The sequence below is a fragment of the Euprymna scolopes genome, chromosome 38 (assembly GCF_053919585.1).
Source record: "Euprymna scolopes isolate OS-2025 chromosome 38, ASM5391958v1, whole genome shotgun sequence".
Classification (NCBI taxonomy): Eukaryota; Metazoa; Mollusca; class Cephalopoda; order Sepiida; family Sepiolidae; genus Euprymna; species Euprymna scolopes.
Genome location: NC_136519.1, coordinates 34,595,690 through 34,612,688, shown reverse-complemented (window position 1 = coordinate 34,612,688; position 16,999 = coordinate 34,595,690). Strand labels below are relative to the sequence as shown.

Here is a 16,999-nt window from a genome sequence, read left to right as displayed (position 1 = left end):
GTAAAGAACAGAAAGCGCCATCTGGACTTAGTCAGATGCAATGAAGATCATGACTTTTCATATTGGTCAAAAGTGCTTTTTAGCGACGAAAGCAAGTTCAATAGGCTTCGCAGTGATAGTAGGCAGTGCGTCCGTCAGAGGAAAGATGAATAATTTAAACTTAGCTGCTCAGTTTCAACGTTGCAATGTGGTAGAGGTTCAGTTTTGATGTGGGGCATTATTAGTACTAATGGTCCAGGGCCTATAGTTCGCTTGCAAGGTCGAATTAATTCAACCAAGTACATTAATATGTTGACTGAGCATTTTTTACCCTACTTTGGTCAGAGTTTGGATGATAATCCCATCTTTATGCAGGATAATGTTCCCATTCACACAGCTGGCAATGTCAAGAGGTTCCTGGAAGAGCATGATATTCCGTGTTTGGACTAGCCTGCACAATCTCCAGACCTCAATCCTATCGAAACATCAAGAAACAGCTATGCAATGATAAAATTTCAATTTTGGAAGAACTTTGGACAAAAATTAAACAAAAGTGGGAAGCCCTTTCCTCGGAGTATTGCTGCAGTCAAATTCAAGGAATTCTCAAAAGATTGCAGGCTGTCAAATTGCAGAAGGGCTATGCTACTAAATATTAACTAGTTCATTGTGTTCCTGTTGCATTTGTGTTGCATTAATGTCCTAAATTTACATTTAAATAACGATTTTCCATTGCGCTGACTTTCTTTGTGCCTCCTCAATTTGAAGTTATTTTTTTAAATTGACGTGAACACTAGAATATTTCAATCAAAAGTCAAATATGAACAGGTAAAATTATAGAAGAATAAAAGGCGAATCAAATAAAGCATAATTTGTTTAAACACTTATTTTAAACTTAGCTTAAATTTGCAGTTTTTGAAAAAATTACAAGTGCGGACTTTCTTTTTGCCGCCTGTGTATATATAACACATTTAAATGATTTTAACGTAAAGAATCGTTGGATTCTGTGTCGTAACCAATGTCGTAATACATAAGTTTTTAAATACAGTACTTATGTGATAACTAAACTTTTTGGTTTCTATTTTGGTTGATCGGCGGCGTGCAAGTAAATAATAAAAATATGCGTAGAATAAATTACAATGATTTACTCGTAAAATGCCCTTTCCACAAACCAGCAAAATGACTTTTGCACCGACCTGATATTCTGATTCTTTTGGTATATTCGAAGATCAATTCAAAATAAATATTTTTCAGACACGATTTTGGATGTTGAACAAAAGAATACGATTTTGGCTTCATCTTCAACTTTCAATGATGGACAATCTTTCCAACAAAAAGCAGATGCTGGCAAAAATCAAAAGGAAACTTCTAAAGATTCTTCTCAACGCAATGTAAGTAAAATCCGGGTATTAAACCACAACATCGCACAAAAAAAACTACTAAAATTACGGTATAGTTTACAGTCGTAAACAAAGAAAAATAAACAACAAATAACGTATACCAAACACAGTAAAATTTAATTATCTATCGACATGGTATACTTTTAATTGTTTGTAATCTTTTATTTCAGAATCTGTTTTCCATGTCCATGTGGCTTATTGTCACACTGAAACCAAAATGGTTCGCGACATGAGAGTTTGATTCCGTTAAATACATTTTTTAATCTTTTTCGCCTCTCATAAGGCATATTGCCACTTGAAACGCAAGGGGTTATTATTTGGGATCATATCTAACAGAGGATTGTGGGGAGTTTAGTTCCGATACGTAAAAATATTTCTGTCAAACTCGCAAGAACCTATTGATAAAATTCAGTTGTAAAAGTCACTCTTCTGAAGGTTGTAGGTTCAATCCTCAATGCGGGTAAAATAAAATTGCGAATTACTTAGAACTTTTACTTAGCCTTGTCTGACAGAACGAGAGCATGCTACCCCTGTGCTAAAAATGACTGGGGGAGGGGCGTTCGAAATTTTGTGCAGATTCCCGAGTTTAACAGAAAAATTTCAAAGTTCGACAAGATACACTTGGAGAAGGTTGGAGGTTACATCAACTGAAACGTTGTGAAAATAACATTCAAGATGAGAATTGTAGTCTGAAGAATCCAAATAAGAATAATCAATACTCATCTCTAAAATTCAGAATCATAAAAAGAAAAAAAAATGTCAGGAATCAATTTCTATAATTTCTAGTTTTGTCTTCTTTTTTCATAGGAAATCCAAGAGAGATCTTTACCCTCGTCCAGGAAAATTTTAAAGAAAGAAAGAAAATCTCGAAACATTTTTTCTTCGGGAGCGACAGAAGACAAATTGGAAGATGATGCTAAAACATATTTTTCTGATGAAAAGAAGAATCGAGAGCGAGATAACCCGCCTGCTGACAAAGGTAAAAGTAAATAAATAAATAAATAAATTTAAAAAAAAAAAAAACAACGAAAATAAAGAACAAAATTATGCTTTCTCTGTCATATTCATATAAAATTGATCGGTGAAGTTAACCCTTTATGACCTGGTAGAACTAATTCATTCAGTCATAAATAAATGAATATAACGGCATAAATAAAGTGGGAATTGATTCAAACACACTTTGTACGTATTAGTTCAGATTGCAACTGTCCATTGCTTACATTCAGTATGCCGCCATCTGTCTCGGAGAGTGGAGGATTTCGTTATCATTAACACACTTTTTCAAGTACTATAGATAATAATCAAGGTAAGCTCATGAAATCCAAAAATTCTCGGTGTAGTTTGACTATTGAACTTCATAATGAAAGATCGTTATAGTGAAAAAGTCTTAAAATGATAGTATCATTACTAGCTCTATGACAAGAGAATATTCTTACATTATTTTGACTCTCGAGTATATATCAGTTAATATCTTATATGTTTTTAGATGGAGTGATTAATTGTGGCTAACTGTGTCGGATATATACTCGAGAGTCAAAATAATGAAAAGAATATTCTCTTTCTTGTCAATTATATTGAAAACATTGCCAGGGCCCCTGCGAAGAAGGTAGGCTCTGTCTACCGTGCTAGAAAACTAATGACACCTGAAAGTATCCTGTACCTCTATAAGGCCACCATTCGCCCATGTATGGAGTATTGTTGTCACATTTGGGCTGGTGCATCTGCTACTAGTCTCTCGCTCCTAGACAAGGTTAAAAAAAGAGTCGCCAATCTGATAGGCCCTGAACTGGCATTTAAGCTTCAGCCTCTGTCCCATCGACGAAACGTTGCATCCCTCTTCCTGTTCTACATGTATTTTAATGGTGAATGCTCTGACGAACTGCAGACACTTGTGCCTCCACGACGTAGACACCCTCGACAAACCCGACAGGCAGCTAAATCCCACCCCCACACAGTAGAGATCCCTAGATGTAAAAGATCTTTCTACTCCAGTAGTTTCTTCCCCAGAACCGCTAGACTCTGGAATTCCATTCCAAGTTCCTGCTTCCCCAACTGTACTGACATGCAGAAGTTCAAGTGCAACATGAACCGACATCTTGCTGCCGAAATCCCAACATAGTGCCCTAGTAGTTGCTGCCCCTGATAGTAGCCCCTTACACCAAAGTGGCAATGCGCCTTGTTTGGGGTGAAAAAGTAATAAAAAAAAAAAAAAATTAAAAAATTACCCTTTAAACTGACTAAAATTAAAAAATAAATATTTTTTTAATCATCTACGTCATAGTTCAGGTTATAAAGGGTTTAAAGGAAAAATAAGAAAGAAAGAAAACATTTAAAATCGGAAAGTTTAAAAGTTAGGAAAAATATTTTATATGAATATTAGTAACATTGAAACATTTCCAAGCTGCCATCTTGGATCTAATTGTCCAGATTTCGAATATGTTAAAATAGAGTCGTGATTTCAAAAGCAAAAAAAAAAAAACAAAAAGAAAAAAAGTATTTTGGTGCCATAAAATGGCGTCTTGAGAATCTTCTAACATTGGGTTGGATAATTTTTTTTTTTTTTTTCGTGGGGGATGGGGTTCTGATTATTATCTTTAATTTTTTTTTTTAATTTTTTTTTTGTGTGTTTTTAAATTCATGCACTGTTCTTATGCATCTTTCTTTCTTTTCTTTTTATTTCTTTAGGATACCGTGTCTGTTTCAATTAATATTTGATTATCTCAGAAGAGTAGCCCAACAAATAAAAATTGTGGACTGATTTTTTTCTCTTGGATTATTGGGATGCAGCTAACAAGTATATATGCTCTAAAGCCAGAAACACAACTTCATTGAGCTTGTTATTTGAAAAGATTAGAACGATATCATAGGGTACATGTGTTAAAGATTGTCTTTGCGTCCTGTTTATTTATTTACTATTATTATTGAGCGTTCCTGCTGCTATTCTCTTTTACTGTTTCTTTTTACGATTCTTTTTATGATTAAGGGTACTTTTACTAAGGGTATTTTTAAAGTCTGTGTGTTCTTACTTATATGGGTGTGTGTGTTCTGTTCTTACAGTTTCTTGCCTTGAAGGGTCTGGACATGTATGCGCAAATATATAATGCGTACATACCTGCTTGCCTCGTCCAGTGGATGATATCTTCTTGTCGCTGGGCTGCCATCTCATGGGGAGTGGTACTTACTGCTGCAGATGCATCGATAACACAGGATGGATTTGAAGCTTCAATTTGCTTTATTAAAAAAGCAAGCCTATCTCTCGAACCCATGGTTGTCAGAGGAGAGACCCTAATGTCATGTCTGCTTCATCTGCAGTCCAAAATCAAATCTAGCCCGCGTGGTCGCCAACCGGAAACCTACGACCACAATTCCTGTTACCTCTGATTTCCGGTAGACGTCACCCCTAATTTCCGGTGCATTCTATCTAGGTTGACAAAAGGTGACTTGAGTTTGACGAGTGTCAAATCTAACCTTCTGTGACCCCACTAAACTCGCTGATGGGAATCGAAAATATACTTACATAACTTACTATTTCTCCAAACTACCTAGATAGCATTTAAGCTAGGATTCTCAATACTACATTTGTAGCTTAAAAATATTTTTTATATAAATTCAGGAATCAGGCCCTCTGCATTGCCTGGTCATAAAATATGCTTAAATATATTTTAATTTATGCAGATTTCGTATTTATTATTATAGTCAATTCTCTATTGAGAATTATATTGTACTCAATACATAGCAGAGATTTCAAAAGTAAAAAATATACGACTTGGGTGACATCAGCGAGAATCGAAATCAAACCACATAGCTATCCAGCCTTTTTCGTTACCCTCTGTGCCACATCCATATGCATATAAAACATTAAAATATAATGTTGTTGAATCTATAAATGCATATTGGCACATAATAGAAAAACACTTTAAGTCGGCTTATGCTTGTCAAATTTTTTTCGATTTTGACCTCATAGCAGCTACTTTTACCAGCTAAAGACTAAATTGAATTTGTTCCACTGGCCCAAATCCTATATATAATACAAGTTTCAAGTCTGTAGACTATAAATTGACAGAGGAGTTTGGTAGGGAGTGTTTTGCATACACACAGACAACGTCACTTATATATATATCTGTGGATGTACTTTTTCTAACTAATCAGTATATATACTCTGAAGGTGGAAACATAAATTCATTGAGCCTGTTATTTGAAATTATTTGGATGATATTATAAGGGATATATACCTTAAGAATATATATTTTTTATATAAATGAAGAAATATATATATATATGTATGTATATATACGAGCAAACAGTTAATAAAACATGTTAAAAAAACACTTTGAAATGAGTTAAAAACATATTTAATCTTAAAAGGAAACACTAGATGAGTGGATAGTTCTTAATCCGCGGAGTTTCGAAGAAATACTTTCTTTCTCAACAGAGGGTAGGAATTAGCAAAATGCGGGATCGGATTTTGCATGCAAAAGTATTTGATGAAACAACAAGTAAGTCAAAGATCTTACTTGATAACAAAAAAGTGAAGCAGAGGGAATATATATATATATATATATATCTTCCACCAGACTATCCATTCATGTGTAATCACCTTTTTCTTCACCATATTCCCTCTATTCCCTCTGCTTCACTTTTTTGTTATCAAGTAAGATCTTTGACTTACTTGTTGTTTCATCAAATACTTTTGCATGCAAAATCCGATCCCGTATTTTGCTAATTCCTACCCTCTGATGAGAAGGAAAGTATCTAGTGTTTCCTTTTCAGATTAAATATGTTTTTAACTCATTTCAAAGTGTTTTTTAACATGTTTTATTAACTGTTTGCTCGTATTATAAGCTCTATCTCCTATTTGGTTTTATCGAGCTTTTACATCTGGCTGAGATAAATTTATAAATATTAATTCTTTAATATTTATAATATACTTTAATTTTACCATCTTGGATCATTTTGGTAAATTTAATTGTAATTTTTATTTTATTTTTTATATATATATATATATATATATATATATATATATATATATATATATATATATATATATATATATATATAGCACTGACCCTAGGCAAATTGAACCAAAGGGAGATGATGTTACGTTGTGATTATGTGACAATATATATATATATATATATATATATATATATATATATATATATTGAGGCAGAATTTTTCATTCAGACAGACATTGTTAAAAACAACAGAAAGCTTCTGTTTAATAATACCTTTTTTTAAATTTTTTAATTTTCCATATTATCTTTTTTGTATATACATCAAAGGTATGGATGTATGCTTCAAGAATTTTTTCCAAAGTGTCCACGGTTTTTACTTTTTGTGGTGTCATGCATGCATCATCAGGAATGTGTGTGCTAGGCTCTGCAGGGAATTTTGGGAGAATTTGTTTAATTAGTTATTGGGGTGCAAGCGAAGGCCATTTGGACTGCTAGCAAAAGTGGGATGTTAGTGTAATGGGGAAAGGAAGGAGAGCGTGCCAGTTCTGGGGTCAGTAGCAGGAACGGGTTCGGTGTGGAGGAGGGGGAGTTATGCTAGGCATTTAAGTATATTAGTACTATTCCGAAATGTGATCTGATTAGCTATGTATATATATATATATATATATATATATATATATATATATATACTAGCAAAAGTACCCGTCGTTGACTGGGTTCAAAAACAGCCTACAGAAAATGGACTCTAATTTATGAAAGTATGATAGTTTATGAAAAGGAAGGGTTGTAAATTTGGGTTGAATTTGGGGGTATCAAAACCAAAGCAAAATATGATGAAAGTAAAAATAAAATAGATAACCCCCATAATTTATTATACTATACCTGTTTACACTGAAACACTTATCACAATATTCTGTGGATCTATATTAAAAAACCTTGTTAAACTTTGTGACATATTTCCATTCTATAGAGGTCAGGTGCGAACGAACACCCCATAATTTTATTATACCATATTTCTTCAAACAAAAACATAATTATCAAAGTATACTTACACAGATAGATATGAAAAGTTTTATTAAAGTTTGTGCCTATTTCCATTCTATGGAGGCCAGGCGTGAACGCAGACCCCACAATTTTATTATACCATCCCTATTCAAGTTAAAACATACTTATCAAAGTATTCTTATGTACATCTATATCGGAAACACTTGTAAACGTTTTTTTTTTTTTAATTTTTAAATTTTTTATTTCCATACTTTGTGGACCAGGTGCGAACGCAGACCCCACAATTTTAATGAACCACCGTTCTGTCAGATCAAACATACCCATTCCTGTGTCTTGATACATCTTCTATTATTATATGTAATCAGTTTTTTAAAATAGTCAACCATATAGGAGCCTATTCGTGACCAGACACACACACACACACACACACACACACACATATACACACACACACACACATTCAGCTTTATATTATATGTATACATACTAGCAGGCTACCCAGCATTGCCGGATCATAAAATATGCTTAAATATGACATTCTAATTTATACTGATTTCATATTTATTATTATAGAACTAATCATCTATCAATTATTATATTGTACCAATATATAATAATGGACCCAGGCGTAGTTCGATTGTAAAATAGGCTTAGATATGATGTTTTAATTCATGCAGATTTTATATTTATTATTATAGAACCAATTCTGCATTGATTATTATATTGTACCCAACATATAGTAGTGATTTCAAAAGTAAAATAAAATAACTTGTGCACCATCAGAATAAAAACCAAAAAACATTTAGCACTCCAGCCTTAGTCGTTAACCATTTGAGCAATTGACAGATGAATAAAAAACGTTCAAAATTATGTGACTTTAAGCTATGTATCTTTGCACATGCGTAGAAGTAACAGATTTAGTCGACTTAGTCTTGCCAGGGTCAATTTTCTTTTTCAATTTTAACTCGTTAGAAGCTATTTTTATCGAATAAAAACCAAATCGAATTTGTTTAACAGGTCTAAATTACCTATATATCAAGTTTCAAGTTTATAGGTTAAAAATTGAGAGAGGTATTTGGTAGAGACCGTTCCAGACACACAAAGACAAGGCCACTTTATATATATATATATATATATATATATATATATATATATATATATATATATATATATATATATATGAGAGAGATAGGAGATAGATATGAATACATGTGAATTTGCTAGAACTTTTTCATCCTAAATGCTACGCAATTATGCACAAAGTAGAGACTATGCATAAATAAAACTGAGTGTAATGATTAAATGTACCCAATCATCCAATAAGAAACCATAAAAATGAATAATTAATTATGAAAGTTCATTTTTTTACAAAGAATATGCAAATTAGTTAACCTTTATTTAGTTGCTTGCATATCCATGACTGAGTACATTAAGAAGTTCGTTTTAATAAGTTTAAAATTTTTAAACTTTAATTAATTAATTATTTACTTTTTTATGGTTCCTTATTAGATGATTGATTTTATTTAACTATTATGTTCAGTTTAATTTATGCATATTTTCTACATTGTGCATAGTTGCATAGCGTTTGGGATAAAATAATTCTAGCAAACAAACACACACACACACACACACACATATATATATATATATATATATATATATATATATATATATATATATATATATATATGTGAATTTTAAAATGGATACAATCCAACGTTATGATGTGGTCACACCTCTTGAAAAAGCCTGCATAATTCGGGTGAAACATCGAGCCTCCAGTCTTTCGCTTCCTTTTCACATCATATATATATATGTGTGTATATATATATATATATGTCTGTATGTATGTATGTGTATATTGTTTTAACAAAAACCAAGACATCAACGAATGGATTGATAGCAACAAATAGTGTATTTTATCGTCAGTTACAATTGTTTCAAGACTATTCGGACAAATTCAAACATTATGTCGTGTATCAATCCATTCCTTGATATCTTGATGAATATTCAATTATGAAATATGATAATTTTGTAGTTTACAGTTTAAGTCAACTCTTTTTGGCTTAAAACTTATTGGTATATGAAGAATTACTGAATTTTCAATGATATAAACCCAGTAAAATTCGGAACACTATAAATTAGACTATATATATATATATATATATATATATATATATATATATATATATATATATATATAAAAATAAATGTTTAGAGGTACAGAATTTGTATATAGTTTTAAATAAAATACTAGGCGGAAGTTTCTCGAGAACTCTTTCGGCTATCATATCGTCAGGAGTAAATCGATAGCAATCTAAATAATATTGTAACAAAATAAAGAGTTCTATTGGGGAACTTATTGAATGTGCCAACGTACGGGGACATTAATTAAATTTATTTACGTTTAAAAACGATTAAAAATATTGGCACAACGAGGGAGAAAAAAAAAAAAAGCGGGAGAAAAAAATTCAAAGTTCCCCAAAGAGAAACAATGCGTTTGATGTTTCTTTTTGCCGGCACAAAGAAGGTTGACACACCGTGATTGAGACGGCCTCCAAAATCTTTAAATGGCTTTTGGAGTCCGCTCTATGTAGCACCTCGAACCAATCTATTTTATATCTATCGGCACAGCATGCATTGTCAACCAAATGCTGGCCAATAGCAGAGTCAAAGGCTGCAGAAGGAGGGAGACCACCAAACCCCATCCTCCCTTGTCTGATCTTCGATGGAACATGCTGGTTTATACGAGTCAATATATATATATATATATATACACTTGTGCCCGATATTATTCATACCCCCCTTGAAAATTGAGTTTATTAGGTGTAACTTTGTAAGAATTTATTGTTTACGTCCATATTGATACATATTCTTAATAAACCTCTTCTGATCATTTTCGTCATTTTAAAATCTCGGGATACTTTTAATAAAAGAAATATACAGCAATCTGCAATGTTCAAAAATAATCATACCCCCTTATTTTTTCAGTATTAATCGAGTTTCTGACTGTTTGTTTCCTGTTTGATTCTTATTTTGAATGCTTTTATACAACCTTTGATTAATTTCATTTTGTTTTTTGCATTTTTCAGAAATTAAAATGATATCAACTGAAAACCAATAAAAGAATAAAAATTATTAGAATGGGGAAGAAAAAAGAGCTTAGTAATGATCTTAGGACTAAAATTGTGAATTCACATAAGGATGGTTTAGGTTACAAGTCAATTTCCAAGAAATTTGAGGTCCCTACAGCAACAGTACAGAGCATCATCAAAAAATTCCAGAGCCACAACACAACAAACAACTTGATTGGTAGAGGAAGGAAAAGGAAACTGTCTGCTAGAGCCACCAGGAATATTGTAAGAAGTGTTAATGCAAATCCAACCACCACTACTAAGGACATTTTAGAAAATCTGGAGTCTTCTGGCATAAGAATATCAAGGCACACATTGCAAAGGACTCTGCATGAAAATGGTCTGAAAGGAAGAAGACCAAGAAGGACTCCATTGCACACCGGAAAACACCTTGCAGCACGTCTAAAGTTTGCTAGGACCCATGTGAATTCTCCAGAGTCCGATTTCTCAAGTATTTTGTGGACTGACGAAACAAAAATTGAATTGTTTAGCCATATGGATGCTTCTTACGTTTGGAGGAAGAAAGGAGAAGCTTACAACCCAAAGAACACCATACCCACGGTGAAACATGGTGGTGGTAGCCTAATGTTTTGGGGGTCCTTTTCGGCTAGTGGTCCAGGTAGTTTGGTCAAGATAGATGGAACCATGAAGAAGGAGCAATATTTGGAGATACTCCAGAAAAACATTAGACAGGATGCGGAGAAGCTCCATTTAGGACCAAACTGGGTCCTTCAACAGGATAATGATCCAAAACATACTGCCAAAATAGTCAAGAAATGGTTTGAGGATAATCAAATTAATGTTTTGGAATGGCCTAGCCAGAGTCCCGACCTGAACCCTATCGAAAACCTCTGGCACATATTGAAAACTGAGGTTAAAAAGCGGAAACCTAGAAATGTGAGGGATTTGGAGAACTACTGCATTGAAGAATGGTCAAAAATCAGTGTTGATGCTTGTAAAAACCTTTTTGATAAATATCCAAAACGGTTACAGGCAGTTATTAAGAATAAAGGGCATGCTATTGACTATTAGTAAGAGAGGTATGAATAATTTGGAACTAGTGCCATGATTGTTTTTCTTTGTATAATGTTTCAAACTTGCATAATTTATTTATTTGTTGAGTTTAAATTAAATGCTTATGCTTGATTTATTGTTTGAAATCCCTTTAATATTGTCTACCTTCTGGTTTGAGCAATATTCTTATAGAAATCTCAAAGATCAGAGGGGTATGAATAATATCGGGCACAAGTGTATATATATATATATATATATATATATATATATATATATATATATACGAGTCAATATATAATATATATATATATAATGTCAATATATGTGTGTTATTTATTAATTTATCTACAGAGGATGATATTCAAGTAAAATTAGGCAAACCAAAATTGCCTTCCTTCCAACCAAAACGTCAAAATTTTGGAAAGAAATCTTCAAAAATGAAGCTTACTCCATTGGCTCGTCGTCCAAATGTCCGGGAGCTGCTGAAACCACTTCCAGGCCACAGGCATAAACAATACTTCGACCCTCAGGAAATGGCTGAGAGGAGGCGCCAAAAACTCCTTGAAAAAATGAACCATAAAAGATTCTTTTTTGACGAGGCTTCACCAACAGAGCAAACACTTTTTCAAGACTGTAAGCTTTTGTTTCCTCTTGTATCTAAATTCTAATCTGTTAAATCTGTAATGGGTGTATTGTAATTTATGCTTTTACGCTTTTCTTTTTCCTTTTTTACTAAAGAGTCAACGTTTATCAAAGCTCAAAAGCCAGTCATTTAAAGGCATACTTAGATCTGATAGGTTCAGAAGATTTAATCTGCACAGTATAGGGATATGTGCACAGAACAGGAGACTTCATTGGTTTGGTCAAATTGAAAGAATGGTTAAGATAGGGCAGTCGAGGTAGCAGGGTCAGTCAACCTGGGAAGACCAAAGAAAACATAGGAGGAAGTGATAAGTTTTTTCGGATGAAAAAGGGATTTTTACTTTCTTAGTTACTTTTTACCAACCATGGTTGTTGTTAGATGTGAATTGTCGTCAGTCTAGAAGATGTTACTATTTCTAAAGGGAGATAACTCTTTTATACACTGACTGAAGGTTATCTACCTTTGGGGATAGCCATTGAGATTAGGTTGTTAGATGGGAATCCTAGTCAATCACTTTTTTTGTTTCATTTTACTTCAGTCGAAGTTCTCAGAAATCAAGGGGCCCCTTCCAAGAGTTAACATTTGATCTCTATATGAGATACATAGATATTTGAATATTTCAGTAAAGTTCTTTATTTCTCAAGCAATGAGTTAGTAAAAAAGTTTAGAACATAATCTTCCTCTCCCCAATTGAGCAGCTAAATATGTAATAGCATATCTTTCTTGTAGTCTCTTCGTCTTGTGGATTCAAAGACAAGAATTCATATAGTCTGGTGGAGTATCCAGCTTTGTGTTATTACTTAAGGTAACATCACTTGCAGAATGTGCACCAACTGCACCATTCCTCGTAAAAGTCAGTATTGGCCAAACATACCTAGGAGATCTTGTATTTTTTATATTTACTGAGGGTTTACTTGTAGAAAAAAAGTATCCTCGCGCCAGGTTGTCCTTACAAACCCCTATACAGAGAGACTTTAGACACTCGAGAACAGTGTCTAGTAAGCATTTAAGTTATTTCCTATTTTCTAAAATATATTTCTATCTTAAAGGGAGGTAACTCTTTCAAACATTGAATAAGGGTTATCTGCCCTTGGAGGTCGGCATTGAGGCAAGGTCTTGGATAAAACTTAAACACAGTCTGGCCACACAAACCAGATGCGTCATCATCATAGTTCAATCACTTATGTCTTAAATAATTTATTTGAAAATGTTAGAATTATTTTAATCTGTTATTGTTTTCTGTTTCATTCAGCACATTTTACAACGATTCTTGGTTTCATTTCAGACAGCTGGTTGGCAAAATATTGTATATTTAATAAGGACAACTGGAAAATCTATGGACGCACATTTGAAGTTGTAAGTATTCATCAAGCTTATATATATATATACTAGCTGGACGCTCGGCGTTGCCCAGTCATACAATACACTTAAACATGACATTTTTTATTGATGCAGATTCTGTATTGAATATTATAGAATCAATCCTCTAAATGAATATTATATATTATGAGGAATAATTTGCCCAATGGACTAATTTGCAAAAAAGATTTAAAAAATTAATAATGATAATATCGTTCATCAAATTCCATCTGTGTTTGCAATATCACGTCAGCTGATAGTTGGGCTTGACGATCTTAAAAATAGTCTTTCTTCTCTTATAGATAAAAAAAGAAGAATTTTTACAGAATACTTTATATTACACCGGTCAAGATTACACCAGTGTAATGTAAAATATTCCCCTATAAAATTCTTTTTATCTATAAGAGAAGAAAGACTATTTTTAAGATCGTATTTTATCGATTTTCCATACTTATCAAATGTATTTCCATACAAAACATATCTAAGAACACTGTCAGATATATAAATAACCTTTGTGTGAAATTTGCAAAAGATAGGCTAATTCGTTTTGGAATCTATGAGAAAGGAACACAAACACACACACACACAAAGTGACTTTTATATATATATATATATATATATATATATATATATATATATATATATATATGTATACATATACATACACACATATATATATATATACATATATATATATATATATATGTGTGTGTATGTATGTATGTATGTATATATTACTAGCAGGATTGGTATTCCAGCATTGTTCAGTGGAAATATAAAGCAAAGCCAGAACAAATTCGGTAAAGAAAATTCCACCCTTAGTACCTGAAAACAAATTAAACTATGATTATCTAGTGCATCATCATATGTGAGAGTCACATAAATTACTTACTATGGATAAGCTGCTAACAAAATTATAACACAGAGAGATTGCAACGGTTGTTAGTAGCAGCTATTGTTAGCTCTAGGAAATTGTATGCACCGGCCGTCATAGCCAAAATAAAATTATCTGGCTTCCACTGTCGGGAATTATCTGACAGTGGCAGCTAGCAAAGGTCACTGGTTGTCATTGATGGCATTGGTGGTTACTGGTGATTAGTGTTGGTTTAGGATGGTTACTTGCAGTTACTTTGTGGCATTGTTACGATTGTCACTGTTGTTTCCTGGTGTTCCAAAACGAAATTAGCTGTAATTGGATGCTAGTGGCGAGCACTAGTGGTCACTGGCATTTAGGGGGGTTTTAAGGTGTTTGGTGGGTTTTTTAGGCAGTTACTTGTGTTTACTTGCTTTATTTGTGCTTACTAGTGGGTACTGGCTGCCTCTACAAGTATCAGTCATTGTCAGTCAGTGTTGATCATGACCATTTTTGGCATCCATTGGACTGATCTAAAATGGAGGCCTGTCTTTAATTGTTGTGCTTTGTCATCCAGTAGAGTGCACTGTCATCCTGCGGCTGGTACTGTCATTCAATGACGCTGATGACTTTTACAAGCAGATAACTGGGGTTTAGTGATCTTTTAAGGTGGTTACTGTCACTTGATGGCAGGAGTAGGCACTGGCTGACACTGGCAAACACTAGCAGGCACTGGCATTTTGAGGCATTTAGTGGGCACTAGTTGCCTCTGCAATAAGGAGAAGGTATCTTGCTACCGCCTGTAAAGAAGACTGACTTGGGTGAGTGTTTCTCGTTGAAATTATTTTAGTCATGCATTATTTATTGGCACATAGCGTGGCCACTTTGGATTAATATGTGGCCCCAGTATTCCTTTTTGCATAATGTCTTAGTGTAGAGAGGAATAATCGTGTTTGTTTTATTAAATATATATATAAGAAAAATATGCTTATTCAATTATATTTCACCTTTATTTATACCAATTAGTGTTGGGACAATCGGAATCAGGAATCGGAAAAATCAGAGCTTTTGGGGTATCGGTATCGGAATTGAAAAATTTGAAGCTATTTTCCAATGCCAAAACCAATTCCTTAAATTATCATTTTTTATTTGATTTTGGTTTAAGAAACATCTTTCAGTGCTTGTAGTAATAATAAAATAATAAATATTTATTGATTTAAACTTCCAGCAAGACTAATATCTCCAGATCATCCCCTCACAAGTATGTTTTTACATTTGAGAAAATATAGGCACATTTAAAACGTGTTTTTACAGTAATCGGGACAAAATAACAATTTTATAGTAAAATATTTAGAGATTTATAAAGAATTGGTACTTCTATCGAAATCGGGAATTTAGTATGGAATCAGTAATTGTATGGGAATCGGGGAAAAATACTAGAATCGTCCCATCACTAATTCCAATCCTTTAATTAATGAAGCTCGATATAACTACAAAGTATATACAAATAAATGACGAAAAATCTATAGTCCAAATTCCAAGATGTTGGCCATCTTACCGTTTTTTTTTTTTCAGCATCTTAGCACCTCTTGATAGCACCTGTTTCATATAATTATTAATGTCCATTTTTCAATATTTTCTCCCTGAAATCATCAGAAGAATAAGAACTCATTAACTTTAAAAGTAAAAAGAACATGGGCGTGATTGCATAAATCCAAAAAACTCGGAAGATGTGCAATTCTGTTTTATGATATTTATGTCATATCTAATTTAGATGTAGAGTCATTGACACTATACCAACGTATTAATAAAATGTGGTCATATTGTCATAATTAACTCTAAAAATATTTTATAGAATACTTATTTAATTTATAAATAGTTTATATTTATTTTCTTAGATAATATTAACAATGGTTTTTGTCATTTATATATATATATATATATATTCCACAGCCAAACAACGTCGCAGCCCACAAGAGCCATGACAGTCAAAGAACCGGAAGTCCAAGAACCGGAAGTCCAAGACTCGAGTTTCGCCCTCATTCTCAAATGAAGGCGAAACTCGAGTCTTGGACTTCCGGTTCTTTGACTGTCATGGCTCTTGTGGGCTGCGACGTTGTTTGGCTGTGGAATTTATTATATACAATCTCTCACATTCTGAAAATCCTATCATAAGTTGCTCACTTGGTTAGTATTGCTGGATGGCATCGTCCTTTCGAGTTAAAACTCCTACTTGTGAGACATCAGCTTGGGGTTATTAGCTGGTTGGATGACCGCGTCCCTTGTTGAGACAAAGTAGGTTCATTTCACAGTCGGATTTCGGCGCGGTTTGCTTGATCTGTGTTGGTTAATAGAAATTCTTGTGTGCAGGGCATTTGCTCAGTTGGTAGAGTGCTTGCCTTGCATACAAGAGGCTCGGGTTTCGAATCCTGAGTTCGGATGTGTCTAACTGATGACTCCAAATGAGGGCGAAACTCGAGTCTTGGACTTCCAGTTCTTTGACTGTCATGGCTCTTGTGGGCTGCGACGTTGTTTGGCTGTGGAATTTATTATATACAATCTCTCACAATCTGAAAATCATATATATATATATATATTAGGTTGGTGCAAAAATAATGTCGTTTTTTAACGTTCAACTTCAAGTAAAAAAAACAAAAAAC

General features: G+C 33.2%; 1 protein-coding gene across 5 annotated transcripts in view; it reads left to right on the top strand.

The window, feature by feature from the left end:
• Nucleotides 1-16,999, top strand: part of LOC145263131 (uncharacterized) — a 126,163-nt gene that overhangs the window by 85,603 nt on the left and 23,561 nt on the right. For 3 of the 5 annotated variants that reach the window (XM_080120079.1, XM_080120077.1, XM_080120078.1), the window contains exons 8-11: nt 1,231-1,367; nt 2,184-2,355; nt 11,836-12,117; nt 13,413-13,483. In XM_080120079.1, the coding sequence (XP_079976205.1) occupies nt 1,231-1,367; nt 2,184-2,355; nt 11,836-12,117; nt 13,413-13,483 (662 nt within the window). The remainder of the gene's footprint in view (nt 1-1,230; nt 1,368-2,183; nt 2,356-11,835; nt 12,118-13,412; nt 13,484-16,999) is intronic. The other 2 variants (XR_013864481.1, XR_013864482.1) reach the window with 1 other exon arrangement.